General features: G+C 48.0%; 2 protein-coding genes across 7 annotated transcripts in view; both read left to right on the top strand.

Moving 5' to 3' along the window:
- Nucleotides 1-4,754, top strand: part of CSNK1E (casein kinase 1 epsilon) — a 28,769-nt gene extending 24,015 nt beyond the window's left edge. For all 3 annotated transcript variants that reach the window (XM_048834020.2, XM_075124054.1, XM_048834011.2), the window contains 5 exons: nt 318-466; nt 1,813-2,005; nt 2,119-2,258; nt 2,671-2,736; nt 3,371-4,754. In XM_048834020.2, coding sequence (XP_048689977.1) covers nt 318-466; nt 1,813-2,005; nt 2,119-2,258; nt 2,671-2,703 — 515 coding nt within the window. In that variant the 3' untranslated portion in view covers nt 2,704-2,736; nt 3,371-4,754. The remainder of the gene's footprint in view (nt 1-317; nt 467-1,812; nt 2,006-2,118; nt 2,259-2,670; nt 2,737-3,370) is intronic.
- A 6,471-nt stretch (nt 4,755-11,225) lies between these two features.
- Nucleotides 11,226-22,899, top strand: part of TMEM184B (transmembrane protein 184B) — a 41,018-nt gene continuing 29,344 nt past the window's right edge. For 2 of the 4 annotated variants that reach the window (XM_048833960.2, XM_048833969.2), the window contains exon 1: nt 11,226-11,450. The gene's annotated coding sequence lies outside the window, so the exon portion shown is untranslated. Of the gene's footprint in view, nt 11,451-15,658; nt 15,675-22,899 lie in introns of those variants that run through there. The other 2 variants (XM_048833978.2, XM_048833974.2) reach the window with 2 other exon arrangements.

The raw sequence follows: 22,899 nt of genomic DNA, 5'->3' as shown, positions 1-22,899 counted from the left end.
TGGGGATCCCATACAACCTGCATGCTACCTCTGGCTTGAAAAGCAGCCAAAGAGGGGAGGCGAGCAAGGATTTCCCCCTGAAGGATTGGTTGGCTGTCCTCCATGGCCAAAGCAGAGCGTTCCTTAGCGGAGAAGGTGCATATTGTGTGGCTCTGCACTGATGCCCCTCTGGTCTGAAACAATGCTTTTGGGGGGTGGCCCTAGTCCTGTGGCTGTACCTGAGGCTTGCTGCAGGGAGAGCAGAGTGGGGGAATGGAGGTGCCTCGTCAGGGTGGAGTTGTTTAACAATCAGTCATTCTCTCTCTCTCTCTCTCCAGCTGAGTTCTCCACCTACCTCAATTTTTGCCGCTCACTGCGGTTTGATGACAAACCTGACTACTCGTACCTGCGGCAGCTCTTCCGTAACCTCTTCCACCGCCAGGGCTTCTCCTACGACTATGTCTTCGACTGGAACATGCTCAAATTTGTGAGTGGCACAGGCCTTTGCGAGGGGCATGGTACTCCCTGGGGAGGGCAGGGGGCAGAAGCTGACGGCGCTCGCTGAGAGCACATCAGGTGCTCGTCCCTAGTGAGCAGTAAGTGGGACAGGCGTGCAGCCTGGGTAGCAGGAGGGGCGCTCAGCAGCATTAATTGGGAATCACTACTGCTATCCCTGGGGCATCAGGTCTGACACTCCCATTGCAGCCTTGTACGTTCTTCGGGGCTGGGACTCAGGCTCTGTCTGTGTTTGGCAAGTACCTAGCAGAGGGGTGGGCAAACTTTTGGCCCAAGGGCCACATCTGGGAATAGAAATTGTACGGTGGGCCATGAATGCTCACAAAATTGGGGTTGGGGTGCAGGATGGGGTGAGGGCTCTGGCTGGGGGTGCAGGCTCTGGGGTGGGGCCAGAAATGAGGAGCTCAGGGTATGGGAGGGGGCTCCAGGCTGGGGAGGGGGAGTGGGGGCTCCGGCTGGGGGTGCGGCCTCTGGAGTGGGGCTGAGGATGAAGAGTTTGGGGTGTAGGGGGGTGCTCTGGACTGGGACTGATGGGTTCGGCAGGTGGGAGGGGGATTGGGGCTGGAGCAGGGGGTTGGGGTGCAGGCTCTGGGGTGGGGCTGGGGTTGAGGGGTTTTTGGTGCAGGAGGGTGTTCCGGGCTGGGATCAAGGGGTTCGGAGAGTGGGAGGAGGATCAGGGCTGGGGCAGGGGGTTGGGGTATGGGGAAAGTCTCAGTGGTGCAGGCTCTGGGCAGCGCTTACCTCAAGTGGCTCCCAGAAGCAGTGGCATGTCCTTTCTCCGACTCCTATGCGGAGGCGTGGCCAGGTGGTTCTGCACACTGTCCCATCCGCAGGCACCGCCCCTGCAGCTCCCGCTGGAGTGGAGCCATTGGAGTGCATAGGAGCCGGATGGGGGCCATGCTACAGCTTCCAGGAGCTGTGTGGAGCGGCCCCTGACCTTGCGCCCTGGCTTGAGCACTGGAGCTGGGCAGGCCCCAGAACCCCCTCCCCAGCAGGAGCTCGAGGACTGGCTTAAAACAGCTGGCAGGCCAGATGCGGCCCGCAGGCTGAAGTTTGCCCACCTCTGACCTAGCACCTTGTAGCTGCTACTGCAGTCTAAACAGTAACACGCATCTCCCCCTCGCTCGCTTCCTTAAGGAGGAGATAGAAGCTTCCTCCCCATGGGATGGAAGGTTCTAGAGAGATGGGATCCCCTCTGTTTCTTTGGCTAGTCCCTAGGCCAGGCCTGTTTCTTGGCATGGGTGGGCACAGGGTTTTCCGACTTGCCCTGAAGGCTGAGCTTGTTGCGGTGGGGGGGGGGCGGTATCTGTCTTTCAGGGAGCAGCCCGAAATCCTGAGGACATGGATCGGGAGCGGCGAGAGCATGAGCGAGAAGAGAGGATGGGGCAACTCCGGGGTTCCGCCACACGGGCGCTGCCACCCGGCCCCCCTGCTGGAGCCACAGCCAACCGCCTTCGCAACGTTGCCGAGCCCATGGCCTCCACGCCCGCTGCCCGAATCCAACAGTCCGGTGAGTGGGGCAGGGAGCCAAGGCGCATGCGAACCCAGGGTGTGTTGGGAGCGACTGGAAGCTGAGGGTGCTGAACGCATTTCTCTTATTTTCTACTTCTTTCCCTCTGACAGGAAACACGTCCCCCAGGGCGATCTCACGGGTGGACAGGGAGCGGAAGGTCAGCATGAGGTTACACAGGGGAGCTCCTGCCAACGTCTCTTCCTCCGACCTCACAGGGCGGCAAGAGGTGTCACGGATTTCAGCGTCACAGGTGAGTCCCTGCCTGTTGCACATGGCTTCGGTCTGTCCACACCGTGCCCCAGATCACTTGCAGTTCTGGTGACCCAAAAGGGGCCACGGGAGCTGCTGGCTGAACTGTTGAGCTGGATTTCAGCCACTAAGGGGTTGTCCTACTCCCACAAGAAGGACCCTGTTATGTAAGGCCCCTGCCTTGCCCCCTGTGGTTCCAGAGCCTAGTACTTGATGAAATCTTCCTAGCCCAGCTTTCAGGATTCCCTTGGAGCAAGTGTCCTTCAGGCTGGCTCCTGGGCAATAATGGTTTCGAGGGAGGCGGGAACCAACAAACACATCGAGGTAGGGGAATGTTTGTCTCCTGCTTTCTCCCCAACCCTGTCTCTGGTTCTGCCTCCTGTGTCCACTCATACTCTCTTGCTCTTTCCCAGACGAGCGTGCCATTTGATCACCTTGGGAAGTGAGGAGAAGATGCCCCCGGACCAGTGTTTGCTTAGGTGAGTGCTCTCCCCAATGCCCGGTTGCTGGTGCCCTGAGACTCTGGTGCCAGCTGTTGGCCTGAAGCCTGAGTGCCGCTGTGGTGGGTCAGTGCACTTCCCTTCCCTCTCTTATCTTGGGGGGGATGCCCTTTGGTCTTGGGGATGGGATGCTTGAGCTTCGTTGGCTGGGGATGGAGAGCAACACTGTGGTGCTCCGATCCATACGGCTGGTTCAGTGGCAGCGCTTGGTGGTGGTGTGGGTTTTGGAAGTTCATTCCATTGCTCCTGGGGGGTGGGAATGCTGTAAAAGCCACTTCCCCGTGCCGGGGGGGGGGGTCTGTAAGTCCATAAAGCCATTTTGTTGCTTTCCAGTTCGTGCTCTCCTGATTCATCTCTGAGGCAGTGTGATAGTGCTGAGTGGGGATGTAGGAAGGGTATGCACCGTAAGAGGCAAGATCTGTTTGTAGACTTTTCTTTTTTTTTTTTTTAAACCGGTGCGTGTATCTTTAAATGGGAAATAGTTCTGAGGGCTTCTCTATGGGGTGGGGAGAGGGAAAAAGAAATTTGTAATTTGGGGTATCAAGCTCTCGTCATGGGAGATGGCCAGGGAGCCCTCCTTTCTTTAACACTCTCTTCCCCCTCTTTCTTTTAGTGTCTTCACTGTATTTTTCTTTTAAAAAACAAAAACAAAAAAACCCCAAAAACAACAACAAAAAAAACTTAAAAAAACCCCACAAAACAGCTTTTTTTTGTTTGGTTTTTTTGCCAACACTGAGGAGATGAGCTGCCCCCCGTGCCGGCATGAAACGTTTCTGAGCTCGCCGCCTGTGTTCCCCAACACAAGCGCCTACGAGAAGCCGACGACGCGGGAACCCTGCAGAAATGCCTCTGCTGCTTTTGTGCAGCTTTCCCCCAAGCCCACCGTCTTCCCGGCTGACTGCACCCCACCCTCCCTCGACTCTGCTCTTGTTTTTGTTTTTTGTTTTTAAAACAACTTCCTGTCTTTTTAAAATTTTGGTTGATTTTAAGATCAAGTGGTTTCTAATGCAATTTTTTTAAATTCTTTTTGAGGGAGGGGTTGCACTTGTTTTGCAGGAATCTCCTGGGCAGGTAGAAAATCCCTTATTCCAGTCATGGCTGGTGGTAGAAATTGTGTGTTTACAAGCATTAAAAGAAATGGATGGCAAGCCGTGAGAGGAGTCACGGGAAAGGCCTGCCACTTATTCAGGCATCCTTTTTCCCCAGTGGCACCTCCACACCATGTGGGGAGGTAGCGGACGCACCAGGCATGGATAAATAAGACATGGTCCTGGCATGCCAAGGGTTTCTTTTCAGAGGGGGTGCACGGTTGAGCGGAGGAGGTGAAAGTGAAGCTGAAGGACAGGGAGATTGTAATCCGCTTCCCATACTGGAGGTGGGGTCTTTTACATCAGGCTGCATGTGATGTTAGGTTTTGTTTTTGTTTTGTTTTAATTACTGAGGGGAAAGTGTGGGATCTGAGGAGAAGAGAGGGGTGTGCAGAAACTTAGGGGATGGCTTTCCTCTTCCAGCTCCCCCCCCCCGCCCCAAATAAAAGATCTGATATCCCAGTGTGTATGCACAATCCCTGACCACCTCCTTTTCCCCCCACTTTAGTTGTTTTAAATGTATTTTAGGAATACTCAAGACACCACATGGTTCTTGGGTTTTAAAATGCGATGATCACCGCTGCGACGTATGGCCTGTAGCTGGCGCACTGACACTAATGTGGAGCCGGTGGGGGGGTGGTGGGGGTTCATTTTTGGTTTTATTCCTTTCTATTTAACACTGGTTTTTTTTCCCTAATTTATTTACCCCTCTTACTCTCTTTTTTTAATTAAAGAGCAAAACTTTTTATTACTTTGTAATTTAAAAAAACTGAAGAAGAAAAAAAAAAAACCTGAAGAACTTTGGGGGTGGGGGGGATTTTGTACTTTTTTCCTGTGTAAATATTGGACTTTTTTGAGCTTTATCGTGGTTGTTAATTTGAAGTAATAAAGTAGAAAATGATAAAGTGATGCAAGTATCTGTCCTTTCTTCTCTCCTCCCCACCGCTTTTCTGGTGATGTGATATACAGACAGGAAGTGTCATCTTGCTGCTGGTTATGTTCCCAAGTTCCAGGAACATGTTTGATTAGAATTACTGGAAAAAAAGCACATGGTTGGAGCACCTAAAAATGAAGCTGATCTGGTCTTCAGAGTCATGGTGCAGCCAGCACTGTGGCCTTGGTGTTGGGAGAGCTGTGAGAAATATGATTCGGGGGGTCTTTTGATGCCTGGACTGAAGAAGTTTGCAGGGGAGGGCGTGATTGACTGACTCCAGGAAAGAAAGATAGCGAGGTTTCCACCTTGTGCAGTTATGTACACATTTTTGTCCCCTGTTAAACACGATTTGTCTCTGTCAAGGCTTTGATCCATCAAAATCAAATCATTCTGTCGATAATCTGTCAGCTTCTCCCTCCAGCCTGAAAAATGTTGTCATAAATATAAATGTATGGGGAAGGGGAAAGTCCATGTTGTAGTTCCAGACAACTGAGATCCAAATTTGGACCTGGTGTAAGTGGGACTGACTGCTCTTGAAGTTCATTCTTCCATGTCTGCATCTGGTCTCTGTGGTGCTCTCCCTGTGAGTCAATTTTAATATTGAAATATTTTATTTCTAAGTACTGACTCCTACAGTTACACCGTTCTGAATAAACAACCAGATGAGAGTTCAATTTCCTGCTAGTCATAAAACTTTTTAAATTAATTTTTTTTTTTTTAAATAACAAACCTGGGAATAAATGACTGTCAACTCATGAATCCTTCCAGCTTCATCTGTTAGCCGTGTGAAGACAGCTGCACCTTCAACTTAAAAGCCTGTAATTTGTTGGGCCACGTAGTAGCCCGCTCCGACAGCGTCTGTGCATGGTAGCCATGGAGTGTTAGAACCCATCCCCAAAATCAGGAGACTCACAAGTGTGTTTTGGAACCCCTGTAGCATCCCTCCCTGTGCTTTCCAAGGTAATGGAGTGAAACTTGTCTCCTTTTTCTACCTTCTGTTTCCTGTGGAAGGCCAGTGGGGGCTTAAAAGTAACTTAGCCCTAGACTGCTGCCTTTCTGCATGTCCTCTATTCCTGAAAACTGAGGCTGTGTGGGGATAATGATACTTGCCTCCCTCAGTGAAGTCCCTTGATCTACCGATGAAAAGCAGTACCTGGACATGTGGTGGTGGTACATCTTGTCTGAATGGCTTGGAGGGCAGTGCCGCAGCTTGGATAATCACAATTCTCATTCTGTGGGGGCACTTCCAATTTTCAGATAATTATTTGGATAATAAGAATATATCTGTAAAGTTCACCTCTGTCTTGCTGGTGACAAGGACCAATCTTTAAAAGCAGCAGCAGAAAGCACTGTCACTGCACCTCAGTCCTGACGTGGAGCACTTCCTGCTAGTCCAGTCCTGGGGCCCAGCAACGTTTATTTTTTCCCACAGGGATGGATCAAAATGTGTTTATACTTTATCTCTTGGGCGGAGGATCCTCTTTTCCTACTGTTCTCTTGTAACTTTGTCTTTCAGATTTGCCCACTCCCACCTGCTCGTGGAAAGAATTAATCTGTCGCAAATGGGAAGGTCTCACTCAGAGGTTGCCGTTCTTAATGTAACTGAAACTTAGAGTAGTGTAATAAATGCTAGTAAATTTTACAGATGTTTAATTAAAATTACCTAGATGTCTGTAGTATTCACCCGCTGTACAAAAGAGCTGAGAGAGTTCTGTGACAGTAGGGAGCTGAGGGCCAGCTGCTGCCCTGAATTGCTTACCAATTTGCAATTTAAAATCAAAAATAAACACAGCCACAGTATTTGCTTAGGGATCTATCATCCTTGTTAGAGGACTAGGTTAGAATTGGGGTTGTTTGCTCTCGCCAGCAATAAAGCACAGCTAATCAGCTTTGGCTTTTGCCCTGCAATTTGGTGGAAGGGAACAGCTAGGCTGGGTTTGGTTCTCTCTGTTAGTGGAGAACTTGCGGAAAGTGTTAAAGGTGAAGTGCAAAGAAAAAAACGTTTTCTCTTACTGTTTCTGAAAAGATGTAGAATTCCACAGTGGGGTTCTTGTATCCCTCTCTTTGCCAGAAGGACCTTGGTCAGATCCTTGGAGGACGAGAATAGTGGTTTGGCCCAAGGCTGCCCCTGGAGTGAAGCTGCCACTCTCCTAGCTGAGGGCAGAATCATAAAATCATAGAATATCAGGGTTGGAAGGGACCTCTGGAGGTCATCTAGTCCAAGCCCCTCCTCAAAGCAGGACCAATCCCCAATTTTTGACCCAAATGGCCACCTCAAGGATTGAACTCACAACCCTGGGTTTAGCAGGCCAATGCTCAAACCACTGAGCTATGAGCGGATGCTGAGTCTTTGGTTGTAGTGCAAGAGCTGTGGTTGACGTTGCGGCCTCATCACAATCTAGGTCCTCCAATAATATCCCCAAGGTCCTCTAGCAAACAGGAAGGAAGACCTGCTATTTCTAACTAAAAATTCACATGTGTGCAGGGAAATCAGGGAGGGCAGGGCTTAGTGGTGAGACAGTATTTATTCCTTTTCTTTATTATGTATTAAGAGTAAAAACAACTGAAGATGGCAGGGGAAGGCTAAGATGGCGAGACAGGCAAATGGTCTCCCATTTGTGTAGTAAACTCCAGCACCCACCCTAAGCTAGGTCTATGCTGCTTATGTACTATGTATGTATCTTGTGAACCTTGTAACTGATACTTGTAATCTCTTATAACTCAAGCCTGATCCCAGATGTATAGTACCTTCCTTTTTAACTTGTGTAAACTTGATTTTAAACATTAGCTTTAATTTTTAAAATTTATTAGGAACATAGGGAACACCACATGAGACCAAACCAATGATCTTTCTAGTCCACTGGCCTGTCTCTGATGATGACAATGCAGACTGCTTCAGAGGAAAATTACTTCCAGTCTCCACACACCTAAAAGGGCAATGTTATATTGCTGAAGTGGAGGAGGTGAGTTTCTTCCTGACATCAGCTGCTCATCAGTGTATGCCATGGAATGGGTGGATTAATAGCCTTTGTAATTGCTATCCTGTCATGTATCATTGCCAATGCTATTCTTAGTCAAAGAAACAACTAATCCTTGTTAGAATCCTACTTCAATAATTTCATGTGGTGGTGAGTTCCACAGGTTTATTATAGGCTAGTAAGGAGTTCCATGAAGTAATTCTATTACTTGATGGTATGTGTAAAGAGCATCTGAAGTAAGTGTGTGTGTGTGCGTGCACACACACGCACACTATTTACATTCTTTTATAGAAATTGTATACGCTGTCACATCCTTCATGTATGTGTATTTTGATGCCTGTGCTATCCCAGTAATCCAGCAGTAGGTATCCTGATGGATTATTCTGGAAGTAAATCTTCGTTAGATTGGGTGGGGCGGGAAAAGAGAGGATCTATATGCTAAGAGCTTGGGCATGATGTATTGGAAATCCAGTCTCTTTCTGGAGAATCCCAAAACACTTTACACACTTTCTAGACATTAAAACACACACATCTCAAAAGAATCCAACATCTAGGTGATGCTTGATTCAGTTGCACATGCTATAACCAATGCTGATTTCAGACCATGAAGCTAAATGTTCCCTTCCCAAAATCTTCAGGCCCAGCAGCTTGTTCCCTCTGCCTTTGATGCTGTAGTGGTTGGGAGACTACTGCATTCTTGCTCTGTGTCCAGCATGGCTGAGTTTCTCTTTAGGTATTTCTTGCACATTCCTTCTCTGATTGGTGAATATGAAAAAAAAAAATAGAGGTGCATGCACCGCCTTATTAAAGATCAGCTAGTTATGTGTGCGTGGATTAGAGGGAGTATTTGGTTAGTGGGGATCCTATTGTCTCTTGAGACACAGCTGTTTTATATTAAAAAAAAAAAAAAAATTTGTACAGAGTTCAATTATCTCAAAATACTTTGTCAAAGGGAGAGACATGAACAGAAATAGACAAGGGACCAAACATGTTTTCAGCAGGCGGAGGATGGTGTTGATATCTGGACAAGTTTGGATAAAATAACTCTAGAGGTATTTCATGTATTGTAGTCTTGGGAGAAGGGTATGCTATCCTTTTAAGAAGCGCCTGTTTACAGCTGAATGGATTAGGAAGGGTACCTCTTAAAATAGGAATTGGTGAACTGGCTCTTTAAGTAGTGGCTGCCTGCTTTTGCAGGGAGAGAGGTACCAAGGTGTAGTCAAATAATAGCTCGGCTGATTCTGGAGAGAGAGAGAGTTATTGGGGTAACTTCCTTTTATAGTGAAGCCACTGGTGACATCTGGTTGCAGGGTGTAATTAGGGGGATGTCCCTCTTAAGCAGCGGTTGTGGTCATCTGGTTGCCCAGGGCATGAGGAGGAACTGCCTCTTTAAAGATAAAACTTACAAAAAGTTGGGCTTGTACTTTATGAAATATAGAAACTAGAAGGGTTTTTAATTTATCGATTGCTTGTTTTATATTAGAAATTCAGGTCCTGGTCAGGATGGACAATTAACTTGACAGAAGTAGTGCAATGATATCTCAAGAGTTAAGAGTTAAAACAGCTATGATGAGAGGTAGGGAATCTTAGTCAGACTGCTTGAAATTCTTGGCATTTTTGTATTAACCTGTATCTAATTTAGGGCTGTCAAGTGATTTAAAAAAATTAATCTCGCTTAATCGTGCTATTAATAATAGAATACCATTTATTTAAATATTTTGGATATTTTCTATATTTTCAAATGTATTAATTTCAGTTACAACACAGAATACAAAGTGTACAGTGCTCACTTTATATTTTTATTACAAATATTTGCACTGTAATAAACCAAAAGAAATAGTATTTTTCACCTAATACAAGTACTGTAGTGAAATCTCTTTGTCATGAAAGTTGAATTTACAAATGTAGAATTATGTGGGTAACTCCACTTAGGGTAGCAGACTGTTTGTATATTGACTCCTTTAGGAATAACAGACCTAATATATCCAGACCGTCCAGAAGAGGGCTGGGGAAAATCCAGTCGTGAGAGTACATTGAAATAACCCTGCAACTAGTAACCAAGGTGGCTGGAAACCAGTATGTGACTGGTGGCTTGCAAATAAGCTGCTGGAGTGAGGGCTGCTGGACCTAGGGTGACCAGGTGTCCAGTTTTGTCCTGGTGATGCTTCAACTGGACCACCCAGTTGAAAAGGAATCCTGACCGCTCTGGTCAGCATTGCTGACTAGGCCATTGAACGACCAGTTTGCGGTGCCACAGTGGGGCTGGCGGGCTCCCTACTAGTACCGTGCCCCGTGCCGCTGCTCCCAAATCTGGAAGCAGACAGCACGTCCGGCTGCTAGCCTTAGGAGCTGCCAGGGGGCTGCATGCTGCCCTGCCCTCAGGCACAGCTTCCATGGGCTGGGTCAGGGCAGGGGAGGAACTAGAGCCACAGGCAAGCACTCGGCAGGCAGCTATTGAGGGGTGCATCTCCTGCTGCTGCCCGGCCCTATGCTCCTCGGGGGGGCTGGGCTCAAGCTGCGGCCTGTGCCCCGCTGTGAACCGCGGCCGGTCGCCCCATCGCTGGCACCCAGGAGTTGGAGGTTTGTGTATCCCTGTCGTCCAGTGCTGGGAATGGAGCTGCACCCCCCCCACCCCCCTCACTGCATCCCTCCCTGTCCTAACCCCCGCACTCCCATCCCCCTCACTGCACCCCCTCTCCTTCCCTAACCCCTTCCTCACCCTGCCCTTGGCCTTGGCCTCTTTCCCGCCCCATCCTCTCTCCTCTACCCCCAGCCCCATCTTCTTCCCCCTCCAGCCCACCTACAATTACAATAACTTTCGTGAACAAAAGCCATGAAGCTGGTTATGAAAAATGGGAAGAGGGGAGGGGAAAGAATCATAAAAAGCTGTGTGAAATTTTTCTTTTCTTTTTTTTTTTTTTTTAAATAACCCTTTTGGACTACTCTGCTGCCCGCTCTGGTGTCCTGCACCAAATAAAGCCTCGGGGCGGGCGGGGCGGGACAAGGGGGTCGGGTTTTCTGGCGCGAGAAAGCGGGCAGCCCGGGCTGGCCCAGCGCCGGGGCTAGAGGGGGGATGCTCGGAGCGCGACCTGCAGCCGCGTCAGGCTCCCCTGGGGGGCAGGGCAGGGGTGGCCCGGCCCGGCCCGGCCCAGCCTCCCAGGGGTCGGGCTCGAACCTTGGGATCCTCCCTTACTCGCCCTGGGCGTGTGAACACAAACCCTTCCCGCCTCTGTCAGGAAGGCGGGGGGCCCCATAACTTCACGCCGCTAGCTGGGGGGCTGTGCGGGGGGGGGGGTAGCGCAGGGGAACGAGGTGCTGCCCCTTTAAGAGCCCCCGGGTGGGGAGGAGGGGGGAAGAGAGCGCGGGGAAGGAGGCGCTGCCCCTTTAAGAGCGCGCTGGTTAGGTCATCCTTTCGCTCCGCCCCCCCGGGCTGGGCGGGGCCTCGCGCGCTCTCTGCGCTTGCGCCGTGGTGCCTCCCCGAGAGACCCGGTTCCCACCTTCCCCCGGGCTGCGGCGCAGACACAGACACGGACGCCGGGCAGCGCCAGGGGCAGCCGGGGACCTACCGGGGGCGCGCGGCCGCGGCATGGGCTCGTGAGGGCCCCTCCCCTCCCCCCCGAGTGAGCCAGCGAGCGGGACAGAGCGGCCCCGCGGGGCGCGGCGGCGCCGGAGAGAGCCCGGCCCCGCCGCACGGTGAGCCGGGGCGCTGCGGGCGGGACGCGGCGCCGGCTGGCACCATCGGGCACCGGGTAGCACGGGGCTGGGCGCTACGCTGTGGCGGGGTGCTGGGGGGTGTAGAGTGGTGTTGCGTGGCACAATCGGGTGCTGGCTGGTAAGCTGCTGGGTGGTACAGGGTGGTGCTGTATAGCACTGATTGGCATGGTGCTGGGTGGTGCAGGATGGTGCTGTATAGCACTGATTGGCATGGTGCTGGGTGGTGCAGGATGGTGCTGTATAGCACTGATTGGCATGGTGCTGGGTGGTGCAGGATGGTGCTGTATAGCACTGATTGGCATGGTGCTGGGTGGTACAGGGTGGTGCTGTATAGCACTGATTGGCATGGTGCTGGGTGGTGCAGGATGGTGCTGTATAGCACTGATTGGCATGGTGCTGGGTGGTGCAGGATGGTGCTGTATAGCACTGATTGGCATGGTGCTGGGTGGTACAGGGTGGTGCTGTATAGCACTGATTGGCATGGTGCTGGGTGGTACAGGATGGTGCTGTATAGCACTGATTGGCATGGTGCTGGGTGGTACAGGGTGGTGCTGTATAGCACTGATTGGCATGGTGCTGGGTGGTGCAGGGTGGCGTGGTGTGGCATGGTACGGAACAGTACGTGTGAAGTGGTGCTGGGTGGCGCGGTGCTGGGGGCTACAGTGTGGTACTGGTTGGTGTGGCGCAGGGTGCTGAGTTGCAAAATGTGATGTTGGATGCTCAGGGGCTGGGTGGCACAGTGTGTGTGGTACTGGGTTGGCCCTGAGTGGTAGCGATTGGCCCGTGGGGTGACCCATGGCGTGGTGCGGGGTGACACTGAATTACATAGCACAGTGCTCTGTGGCACAACTTGGTTCTGAACTGCACTGAGCTGTGTCTAGAGGCATGGGGCAGTGTGGCATGACAACGCTGAGGGGTCTGTGGAACAGGATGTAAACTGTATTATTTGTCACGTGTATGTTTATATGATGAGTTGTAGATTTAGAAGGTGTGTATTTAGAACAATAAGGGGGCTGTGTATGTGAAGCGTGTATGTATGTAGCTTATGTAGTGTACACTATACAGTGTGAGGTGTGCTTGTGGCATATGGGGGTGATATACAATGTGACAAACATTGGAGAATGCATTGTATGTGTGCTGTCTGGTCTATAGCATGCAGTTAGAGAAACAGTAGTATGGACCTATGGTAATGATACTCATATTGCCTGTGTAACGTAACAAATCTAGTGGAGCACTACTGTGTTCTTAGGACTTCGGTTCCTGTGTAAGATGAAATTCAGTGCTGGCCGATGCAAGGTGATGTACTTTGGAAGGAATAATTTGAAAAACTCATGTGTTAACTGTAACTCAGGAAAAGGAGCTGAGCACTGTGGACAGCTCCATAAAAACCTCTAGTCTGCATGCAGCAAAACAGGTGTGGGAAGAAGGCAAGCTGGGATAACTAAGGAAAACATTGAAAATGTAGTGCTGGTATAAATCAATATACGTGATCATATGGAATACTAACAAAAGGACACAGTAAAAATAGAGGGGACTCGAGAGGAGCAATGAAAATGATGTGTGTGGAGCTGGCTGGAAAAATCAAAACACACTGTGGAGACGGTTCAGTTTCACCAAATTTTCTGCCAGTCGGCCTGTCCAGCTATTCTGCAACCTGCCTAGCAGTGTGAGGAGCCTGGGCTTTCCAGGGTCTATGGCACTGGAGCTGCCTGCCACGCAGACTACTACAGGGCCAGGATTTCTTGCCCTTTTGCAGAGAATTTTGAAATATTTGTTTCCTAATCAGAATAAAACTAAATTTCAAGATGCTAGTCCTCTGTGAAATGGAATTACCTTTCTCTGCCCCGTTCTTCTTTGTTGATTTAGAAAAGCACTTTACTAGCTATGCTAGTCTGAAACCAGTGGCCTTTTGAGTTCTGTGATTGGGGGGCTTATTCTTCTTTCATTTCATGTCCTCATTTTAAATAGTTTATATTTGCACTGATGGATATGGAGATGGGCCCCTTTCTTTACCTGCATATTCCTCTTAGTAGAGAGGTCTGTTTCTATTCCCAGCAGTTCAAAGGAAGTCATAAAGCTCTTGCTAGTGACAGAAATTGCTGGTAGGAGAAATGAATTTTATTTTGCATTTTTATTGCTATTTAGCACCAGCTTAGTTCAGGATCCCACTGCTAGGAGCTGCACAAACACATAGCAAGGGAGAGAGTCCCTGCCCAGAAGAGTATACAGTCTAAATACACAAGACTGGTGAGAGTGAGTATCCCCATTTACAGATGGGGAACTAACGTACAGCAGGGTAAGGGCTTGTCTACATGAACAGTTAGTGCACGGCAAGCTGGGGTGTAAATCTACATCATGCTGGCCTGCCATGCAGTGACTGACTGTATGAACCCTGCTGCTGAACACTAAAAGTTCTCTAGTGCGCTTTGATCTACTCCAGTTTCCATAGGCAGCTTGTGAAAATATTTTTTTGGTGGAGGCTTCCTGCCTGCCTGCACTCACCCACAGTGGCAGCTCCTGTCCCACAGGGCTGGGTCCAGCTCCCCGTTTCAACCCATTGGCTCTCACTGCTCGCAAGTTTGAAAGAGCCTAACAGTGTCACTTGACGTGCAATTTGCATGCAGGCAGAACCCCTCCCCAGCAATATCCCACCCACCCTGCCCCTTTCACCCTGGTCCTGCTGGTGAATGTGGGGCCTCAGATTTCCTCTCTCCCCGTGGGACTCTTGCCTTGTCACAGCAAACCTCATTCCAGTCCTCAACAGGGGACTCTACTCCATGCCAACCCCCAATTCCTCTTCTTTGAACCCTGCCCCCTCTCCCAGGATCCCATTGCACAGGTCTCTCCGGCTCACCTGCCGCGGCTCCCCAGACACCACAGTTCCTCTTCCTCCTGGTCTGATCCAGACACTGCTCCTGAGCCTCCCTGCCTGTCAGAGCCTTCTGCAAATGGCACTCTTGAAACTTCAACCTTCCAGGGAAGTGCTGCTGAGAGCCAGGAGCCAGCACCCCCTGTTGGGATTGAGGTATCGAGCTGAACTTGCTGGCAGTCCAGCCCACAGGCAGGGCCCTCCCTTTGCAATGCTCCATCCTGAGGGTTCTCAACCTTTTTCTTTCTGAGGATCCCCCCAGCATGCTATAAAACCTCCACGGCCCACATGTGTCGTCACAACAACTGATTTTCTGCATATAAAAGCCAGGGCCGGCGTTAGGGCATAGCAAACAGGGAAATTGCTTGGGGACCCATGCCACAGGGAGTCCCATGAAGCTAAGCTGCTCAGGCTTCAGCTTCAGCCCCAGGTGACAGGGCTCAGGGCCCAGGGCTTCAGCCCCATGCAGTGAGGATTTGGCTTTCTGCCCTGGGCCCCAGTGAGTCTGATGCTGACCCTGCTTGATGGGCCTCCTGAACCCTGCTCACAGCCCCCCAGGGTGCCATGGACCCCTAGTTGAGAACCACTGCCCCATCCCACTCTGCCCCCTTCCTGGCTCTGGCATCACCAGATGTGGGACTTCGTCTGCCAACCTGGGTGGGTCAGAAAATGGCAATGCAGAGATTGATTGGGGAGGGCTGAGCCGCCTCTAGCCATAGCCACCCTCTGCCTGTGCACTTTTTGAAGTGGAGTAGAGCAAAGCATATTCCAGAGCTTTTAGTTCATGGCAGCAAGGTCCACACTGACGGTGCACAGCAGACTAGCGTGAGGAAGATTTATACCCCAGCTTGCTGCGCATTAATTCTTCGTATAGAGAAGCCCTAAGTGACTTGACCAGGATCACACAGGAAGTCTGTGGCAAAGCAGAGAATTAAACTCAGGTGTCCCAAGTCTCTGGTCAGTGCCATAACCCACAACCCTATCCTTGTAATGGTTATATATTGAAGTCAGGTAAGACAAGCATTCTCACATGTGTCAGTTATGCAGGAATCTACTGTGGCTGCTTCTCAAATGTCTTTTAAGTCATTAAGACTAGACTGAGCACTGGAGAATGTGCTGCATGGAACAATTAGGTATGTGTGTGGGAGGGGGGGTAAAATGACACACTGACAATCGGCCTTTTCCCACCTACCTGTGATTTTTTTTTAAGGAATCTGTTTCATTTAAAGTTAGGACATTTAACTGCTGAGTGTGAAGCTGCTGGAGTGAGAATCAGTACCTCCAAATCAGAGATCTTGGTCCTCTCTCGGAAGAAAGTGGACTGTTCTCTCCAGGTGAGTGGGGAGCAGCTGCCCTTAGTGGAAGACAGGAATCTAGGAGTCTTGTTCACAAGTGATTGGGAATGGGAGATTGACTGGCGGATTGCTGCAGTGGCAGCAATGATGCAGGCGCTGTACTGATCTGTGGTGGTAAAGTGGAAACTCTTGGCCGAAGCTCTCTGTTGACAGGCCAGTCTATGTCCCCATCCTCAACTGTGGTCATGAACTTTGGGTAATGACTTAAAGAATGAGATTGCAGGTACAAATGGTGGAAATGAGGTTTCTCCACAGAGTGGCTGGGCTTATTGTCCGAGACAGGGTGAGGGGCTCGGCTGTTCGGGAGAGCCTGGAGTAGAGCCCATACTCCTCCAGATTGAGAGGAGCCATCTGAGGTGGTTCCGGTACCTGACAAGGAGGCTTCTTTTGGAACTCTACTGGGCACGTCCCACTGGGAGAAGGCCCTGAGGCTGACCCAGGACACGCCAGAGGGATTATATCTCCCAGCTGGCCTGAGAGCGCCCAGGAGGAGCTGGAACCTGTTGCGGACGTAAGGGAAGTCTGTTCCTTCCAACTCCATGCTGTTGCCGCGACCCCCACCAGGAAAAGTGGCATGACGAAGACGACCTTTCAAAAAGTGAAATGTGAATGCTGCTTTTCCACTCCCGCTGCCCTTCACCTCCTTTCTGACTGCTCTGTGAATGTTTTATAGCACTGAGGCTATGAAGCACTACCTATTTCTCTTGTCTGAGGCTTCAGTTTGGTCTGTGCAAGCATGGATTACATAGCATCCCCTCACTGAGTAATTGTACTTTGCTGCTGTGCTATAGAATAGGGGTGGCCAAACTTACTGAGCCTTCGAGCCGCATACAACAATCTTAAAAAGTTCGAAAGCCAGGGTGCATTGCTGGGGCTTGGAGCTTCAGCCCCGTGGGAGGCACCTGATGGGCCTCAGGGCTTCAGCCCTGTTTGTGCTGAAGCCCCGAGCCCTGGCAGGTGCACCCTGCGGGGCAGGAGCCCTGAGACCCCCACTGCCTGCAGGGCAAAAGCCCCTACCTCACCACCCCACTGCAAGGCAGAGGTCCCAAGCTCACCCCCCGCTCCCCACCTGGTGGGTGGAGAATGTGGGGAGCGCCGTGAGCTGAACTTTAACAGTAAAAGAGTCACATGTGGCTTGGGAGCCACAGTTTGGCCACTCCTGCTATAGAAGCTTCCTTGTGCATATGAACACCATTGACTACTCTTATAACGAAGCTTCTGTGTGTAATTGTATGTGGAGGTTTAGAAACGAAAGCCTCTTTGCCTCTTGAGGGCTATAGTGACTGCACTCTGATATCAGCCTCTTGAAGGTCTGGGTGTTCCAGAGAGTAGTGTTCTACTGTCTTGCCCACCCATTGGTTTTACCTTTTGTGTTGACTTTAGGTGCTACATCTCTTCTCTCATGAGCCCTGTGCTGGAAGACCAGCGTTCTGCCAAAGCACTTGGGACTTGGTTAAAGTAATCTGAAACTGATTATAGTCATAACATAGGTTAAACAAAATATTTAGCTAAAATAGCCATTAAAACATAACAGCAGTTGTGACTAAAAACCATCACTTAGTAAAGCTTTTCCAGTTAGAGTCTAAAAATTAGGAGGGAGAGTTTGAGGCCCATATCTACATGCTGCATGTTCCACCCCCTGAAGGTCATTGCAGCATGAACTCAATCAGTTTAAGCAATGATAGTGGGACTTCTGAAAAGTAAGCAGTGTTTCATAACACCCTCCAGTATCAGTTGGGATGAGGTTCAAGGAGAAGATCTTGGTTATATCTAGGTCTTTCACTATTTAAAAACCAACTGGGTTTTTTTGTTTGTATGTTTTTTATTATAGTGCAAGTGAAGTGGCTGAGTAGGCAATGGAGCAACCTGTATCCAGGGATGATGCATTGTGCAGACAAGTCTCTGAGAACCTCACTGCAGCTGGGCATGACAATGCCTTTTTAACCCCTGAGGTGCATAATTTACAGGAAACTTGAAAGGGAGAATAACTAACACATTCTGCCTGCAGCATCGAATGTTCTTTAAGCCACACAATGGGTGGTGTTGAATTTTTATTTCTCCCTGTCTCCTCCCCCGCCACACACACTCAAGGCTGTCACTCAGCAGTGACAGCAGCAATATTTGAGGGACCAGGAGTGTACTATGTAAGACATGGGAGGTAGTTGTCCCACTCTGCTTGGCACTGGTGAGACTTCAGTCGAGTACTGTGTCCCGTTCTGAGCGCCACACTTTAAGAAAGATGTGAGCAAATTGCAGAGACTCCAGAGGAGAGCAACAAAAATGATAAAAGGTTTAGAAAACCTAACCTGTGAGGAAAAGTTAAAAAAAACTGGGCACATTTAGTCTTGAAAAGAAGGCTGAGGCAGGGAACTCGATAAGTCTTCAAATATGTTAAGATCTATTATAAAGAGGACAGGATCAGTTGTTCTTCATTTTCACAGAAGGTATTACTAGAAGCAGTTGGCTTAATATTAATCAGAGTGGATAAAAATCAATCTTTTTATTGTTTAAATTATAATTTTTTCTGTTTTAAAAGTAGACCTGTTTGAAATGAATAAAAATGAGGCAGGAGGGAATGAGATCTGTTAGTTTTTAAAGTTTGAAGGATAGCGTAAGTAATTTGGGAGACTGTCTCATTTTCAAGAGATATAGGCAAGTAGGAACTTAAACTCCAGTCAGTTTCACTTAGATATATATGAAAATTTTCCCATGATGACCTGAAATAATCAGTTTAATTCATGGACTACAGTTAATCCCTGTGTTCCTTTAATAAATCATTTATTTGTAAATGTGGAACATCTTTTCATAAGAGAAGTGTATGTAGCTAAAACATTTAAGGTTGTTTCATTTAATAAAAAAACAAATTAAATACTGTAACATATAATATTTAATTAAATTCCAGTTATGTTCCCAGTGCAGCTTGACACAAATCATGAGCAAAAATTATCTAGTAAATAAGCAATATATCTTTCACTATTTTCTAACATACTAAAATGTACCATTAATAAGAATCTGAAAATATTAAGCTATACGTTTATTTAAACAATTATATTTAGCTACCCCTTTGAGATAGCAAAAAGATCTACAAAATCTAGTTAAAAGGCTCTCTTTAGTGTAAATCATCAAGTTTTAGTGGTTATATCAACCAATGAAAATGCACCTTTCTTAGAAAATGAGTACAAATAGAAAAGTTTATTACAATTGATTTTAACTTGAGGCTTGCCTCTTAGTGATTTAAATCAATCCACCCTGGCAATAAGGGAGAGGTAGGTTAAATATTAGGAAAAACTTTCCAGCTGTAAGGTTAGGTAAGTATTGGAAGAGGTTACCAAGGGAGGTTGTGGAATCTTCATCACTGGAGGTTTTTAAGAACAGGTTAGACAAACACCTGTCAGGGATGGTCTAGGTTTACTTGGTCCTGCTTCAGCATGTGGGGGTGAGAAAGGGGAAGGTGGAGTAGATGACCTTTCTATGATCAGCCAGCAGGAACTGCTGAATAACAAGGTGACCAAGAGCACGGAGTGACGGTGTCATTGTCTCGACTTCCTGATTCCAAGCTAAAGAGACTCCCCTCCTTCTAGGGATGATGTTGTTATCCCCACCTGGATTTGGTGGCAAAGGGCAGTCTTCACAGTTTAGGAATGAATGAATAATTGCAGTGTGTTGTCTAGAGTTGCAGTAAAGCCTTAGGATGTTGGTCAGCCCCTTCTCCTTCTTAAGGACTGATGCCCTCCGCTCCACTTGTGGGGTTTTAAAAACTTGAAATTAGCACTGTTTGAAGCTGCTGGGTTGATTGCTCAAAAGTCTACAGTGGCAGTTGTCTGTTTATCTGTAAGCTACGCCCAAGTTGCCTCCAGCCAGCGCACCTCAAATGGCTCTGGATGAAGCATTTCCTATGACAGATGAGGCAGGTGTTTCTGACTTCATGGCCTATCCAGTCCTTGTTGCCTCTGTTTGCCTTTGTCAACAAGGGTATAAGTTAATGCTAATTGTGAGGGTTGTTTAGACATGTGGCCACCTGCCCTGCTACTTTCACTCAGACTATCAAATGGCAATAACTTTAGGCTGAAATTTTCAAATTTGACTGCCTAAAGTTAGTCACTTAAATTCCTGTTTAGGTGCATACATCAAAGGGGGGGGTCTGATCAGGCACCCATATTTGAAAATGTTAAACTTAATTTTTTTTTAAATGTCTCCCCGTCCCAGCATATAGTTTCTGTGGCTAGCAAATGGATTATTATTACTTAAGTCTGGCATAGTGGGGGATGTAGAATTGCTTTGGAATATATTACTCTATCTGTTGGTGTCTGTCAGCTTGAAAAACAATATCTTTGACTTTTTCACAGATCTGCAACCTCTCTAGTCTCCCGTGCTGTGGCTGGCAGGAAAGATTAAATTGCTTCTAGCCACTCAGACAGCACAAGTAGCCCTGGGAAGGAGGGGTTGGGCCTAGGACTTTTTGTTGAATGTTTGGCTGTGGTTGGCCCACTGGTGCTGTCTTTCTCTGTTTTCCTTGTTGAGATATGAGAATAGCTTCTGCCTTCAAGAGTTGTTCTGTTTTTGAACATCTGAACTTAAGTATTTAAAGGATGACCTCCTACAGTGACGGGCCACTGGCTTATCTTTTAAATAGCTAAAGTGTCACAGACACATCTAGCCTTGTTCATCTTTAAGGGGAAAGAACTCCCCGTCTAAGAGCCCAGTGAGTCCTGATTCTGCTATTAGAAACTTACATTGATTATAATACAATTTGATCTTTTTCATTGCTCTTGATCAAGTGAGGGAGAGACGGAGGAGGGGGGGACAGGACTGAAGAAATTGGTGGAGCCCAGTGTTCCTGGGAATTACCGAGTGGATGTACTCTTCTCTTGAGGACTTTAGGACAACAGAGCTCAACCACCTCAAATGCTGAATTAAAAACAACAAGATGATTTTATGGTTAGTAGTAATGTTTGAAGCTATGTGTGCTAAGAAAAGGGCATTTGAATTTATTTGTAGGTATGTTTATAGTGCATATCACTATAGTATCTGAGCATCTTTGCATCAGGGAATCTCATGCCACAGAAGTCAGAAGGGGTGTTCGTGCCCCTGCTCTCCTCCATGTACATCATTACACAGTTGACTAGGTGCATAATGAGGTGTCCAGCTTGTTCTGAGGCATCGGAAGCTGTTTGATAAAATGATGGCTGGATCTCATATGGCAGATCCTGTGTGGCAATTGGAGTAAACGCCTGGTCTAGTATGAAAAAGTTACTGCCTTGTGCAACTTGATGTGTGGCTGCCACTAGTTGCGTGCTGCTGAACGGTTTCACTTTTGATAGTGCACTAGCCTGTTTAAATGCAGTTGACCATTTTATTCAACCTTCTCCCTGGTCCCTTCATCTTGCTTCTCAGAAATGAATGGGAGCAAGGTGGAAGGGGATATGATACAAGTGAAAAGAAATCTGGATTACAAGTTCCTGTCACATCTTTTGTTTGTGAGAATTTGGAAAATTGAACAGAAACCTCCTGTCATGTTTTGTAAATACTCATTTCAAACACCACCCTCTTGAATTCAGTCTTCCCACCTGCTATCATGGAACCTCCACTTTGTTGTCTCCTTGTGGGGGTCGGGGGGAGAGGACAGGACTGGAGTGTATATGTGGGTTGGGGCTGGGGGGATATCCGAACCACACAAATGTGGTTTTTATCGCGTTTGAAAACAGGGACTGGAAGGCTGCGGGAATATCCCCTCCTCCTCCTCCTCTCTTGTTTCCTGTCTCCTTCCAAAAAGGGGACTGGTTGTGGGATGCTGACCTATTATAATGTGGGTCAGTCCACCAAAAAAAAAAAGGCAGGGAGAGAGACAACAGAAATTAATAGAGCAGAAAAAACTCTGTGGGAGGATGAGAGCGTGGCTTCGGGTAAAAGGGATTTATTGTCGATCCTGAGTTTCTGAGGTGGGAGTAGTGGGAGCTCTTTTTCAGGATGACTGTGTATTTGATTAGTAAGAAGTGGGGGGAGATTAATAGCTGAAAGAGTAATTGAGGTACGACCAATAGGGTAGGCAAATGGGGGTGGGGGGAATTTAGTGTGTTAGGTGGAGGGAGGTAGGATTTGCTTGTCACTTTGTAGAAGATTAAATTGTTTGTGTACAATGTACTCGGTTTATGTGCATAGCCATGGGAACATCCCGTGAATGTGCACTTAGCGGGAATAATGCCACTACCTGAAGTCTGGCATTTAGAGGACTGAACAGTTGTATGTTCTCTCTGCTAAGGTTAATGTTTTGCTCATTCATCTCACCCTTACAGAAAAAATGCTCATGTTCCAACCATGTATTTTCTGTCTTTTGTTTTACTGCATGTACTGATAGCTGTTTAGAAAGGAAATGATGAATGGACAGAATCTCATGAGAATTCAGACTGTTCAGTCTCCCAGAGTGCTAACAATGTAAAAAGCCACATTTGGACATCTATTTGTTAAGCAGTTTGGAACCACAGAATTCTTATATGTTTATGCAAGTTATGTATTTAAGTACATATGCTTGGGTGGAGTTCAGTGTGTGTGTGTGTGTGTTGAATTTTCGGACACCTGTGAATTCCAAAGTATGTGTAATAGATGATGTGGTATGACTCTTATTGGCCTGAGGTTCGAATGGCTTTATTTCTTGTGAGTGGTGAATCAATGAGTGAGTTACATGGGTCATCCCAATCAAACTTTTATACCATGCGATCAAGTAGTCTGCATAGACCATATATTTAACTGACACTATTTTAGAGAGTTTTAAGTAATATTATTGAGACTGTCTTGTATCTCACCACTTGTAAAGCCAGGTGCTTTTGTTGTGAGTCCAGTTGTACAGGTCTCAGAGGGAGAAAAATTAAAACTAGTAAAGTTTAAAACTCTTGATTTCTTTGATTGCTGCTATCTATTTGGCTGACTCTGGGCTTGTCTACAGGGAACATCTGGTCAGCCTAGATCTATTACAGGAGTGGGAGGGCGAGGTTTTGTGGCCTGTAACATGGAAGAGGTCAGACAATATGATCATAATGGTCCCTCCTGACCTTGAAGTCTATGAGGGTGAATCTACAGTGTACCAGCTTGCCTTGCAGTAAACATCCCATGTGGACACTGACACTGCACAGTGAAAGTCCCAGCCGTTACTGCGTGGCAAGCAGGTATATTATAGATTCACACCTTGGCTAGCAATACAGGAACTTGC

The sequence above is a fragment of the Caretta caretta genome, chromosome 1 (assembly GCF_965140235.1).
Source record: "Caretta caretta isolate rCarCar2 chromosome 1, rCarCar1.hap1, whole genome shotgun sequence".
Classification (NCBI taxonomy): domain Eukaryota; kingdom Metazoa; phylum Chordata; order Testudines; family Cheloniidae; genus Caretta; species Caretta caretta.
Note: the sequence above shows the minus strand (reverse complement) of the source record. Positions and strands in the feature narration are given on the sequence as shown.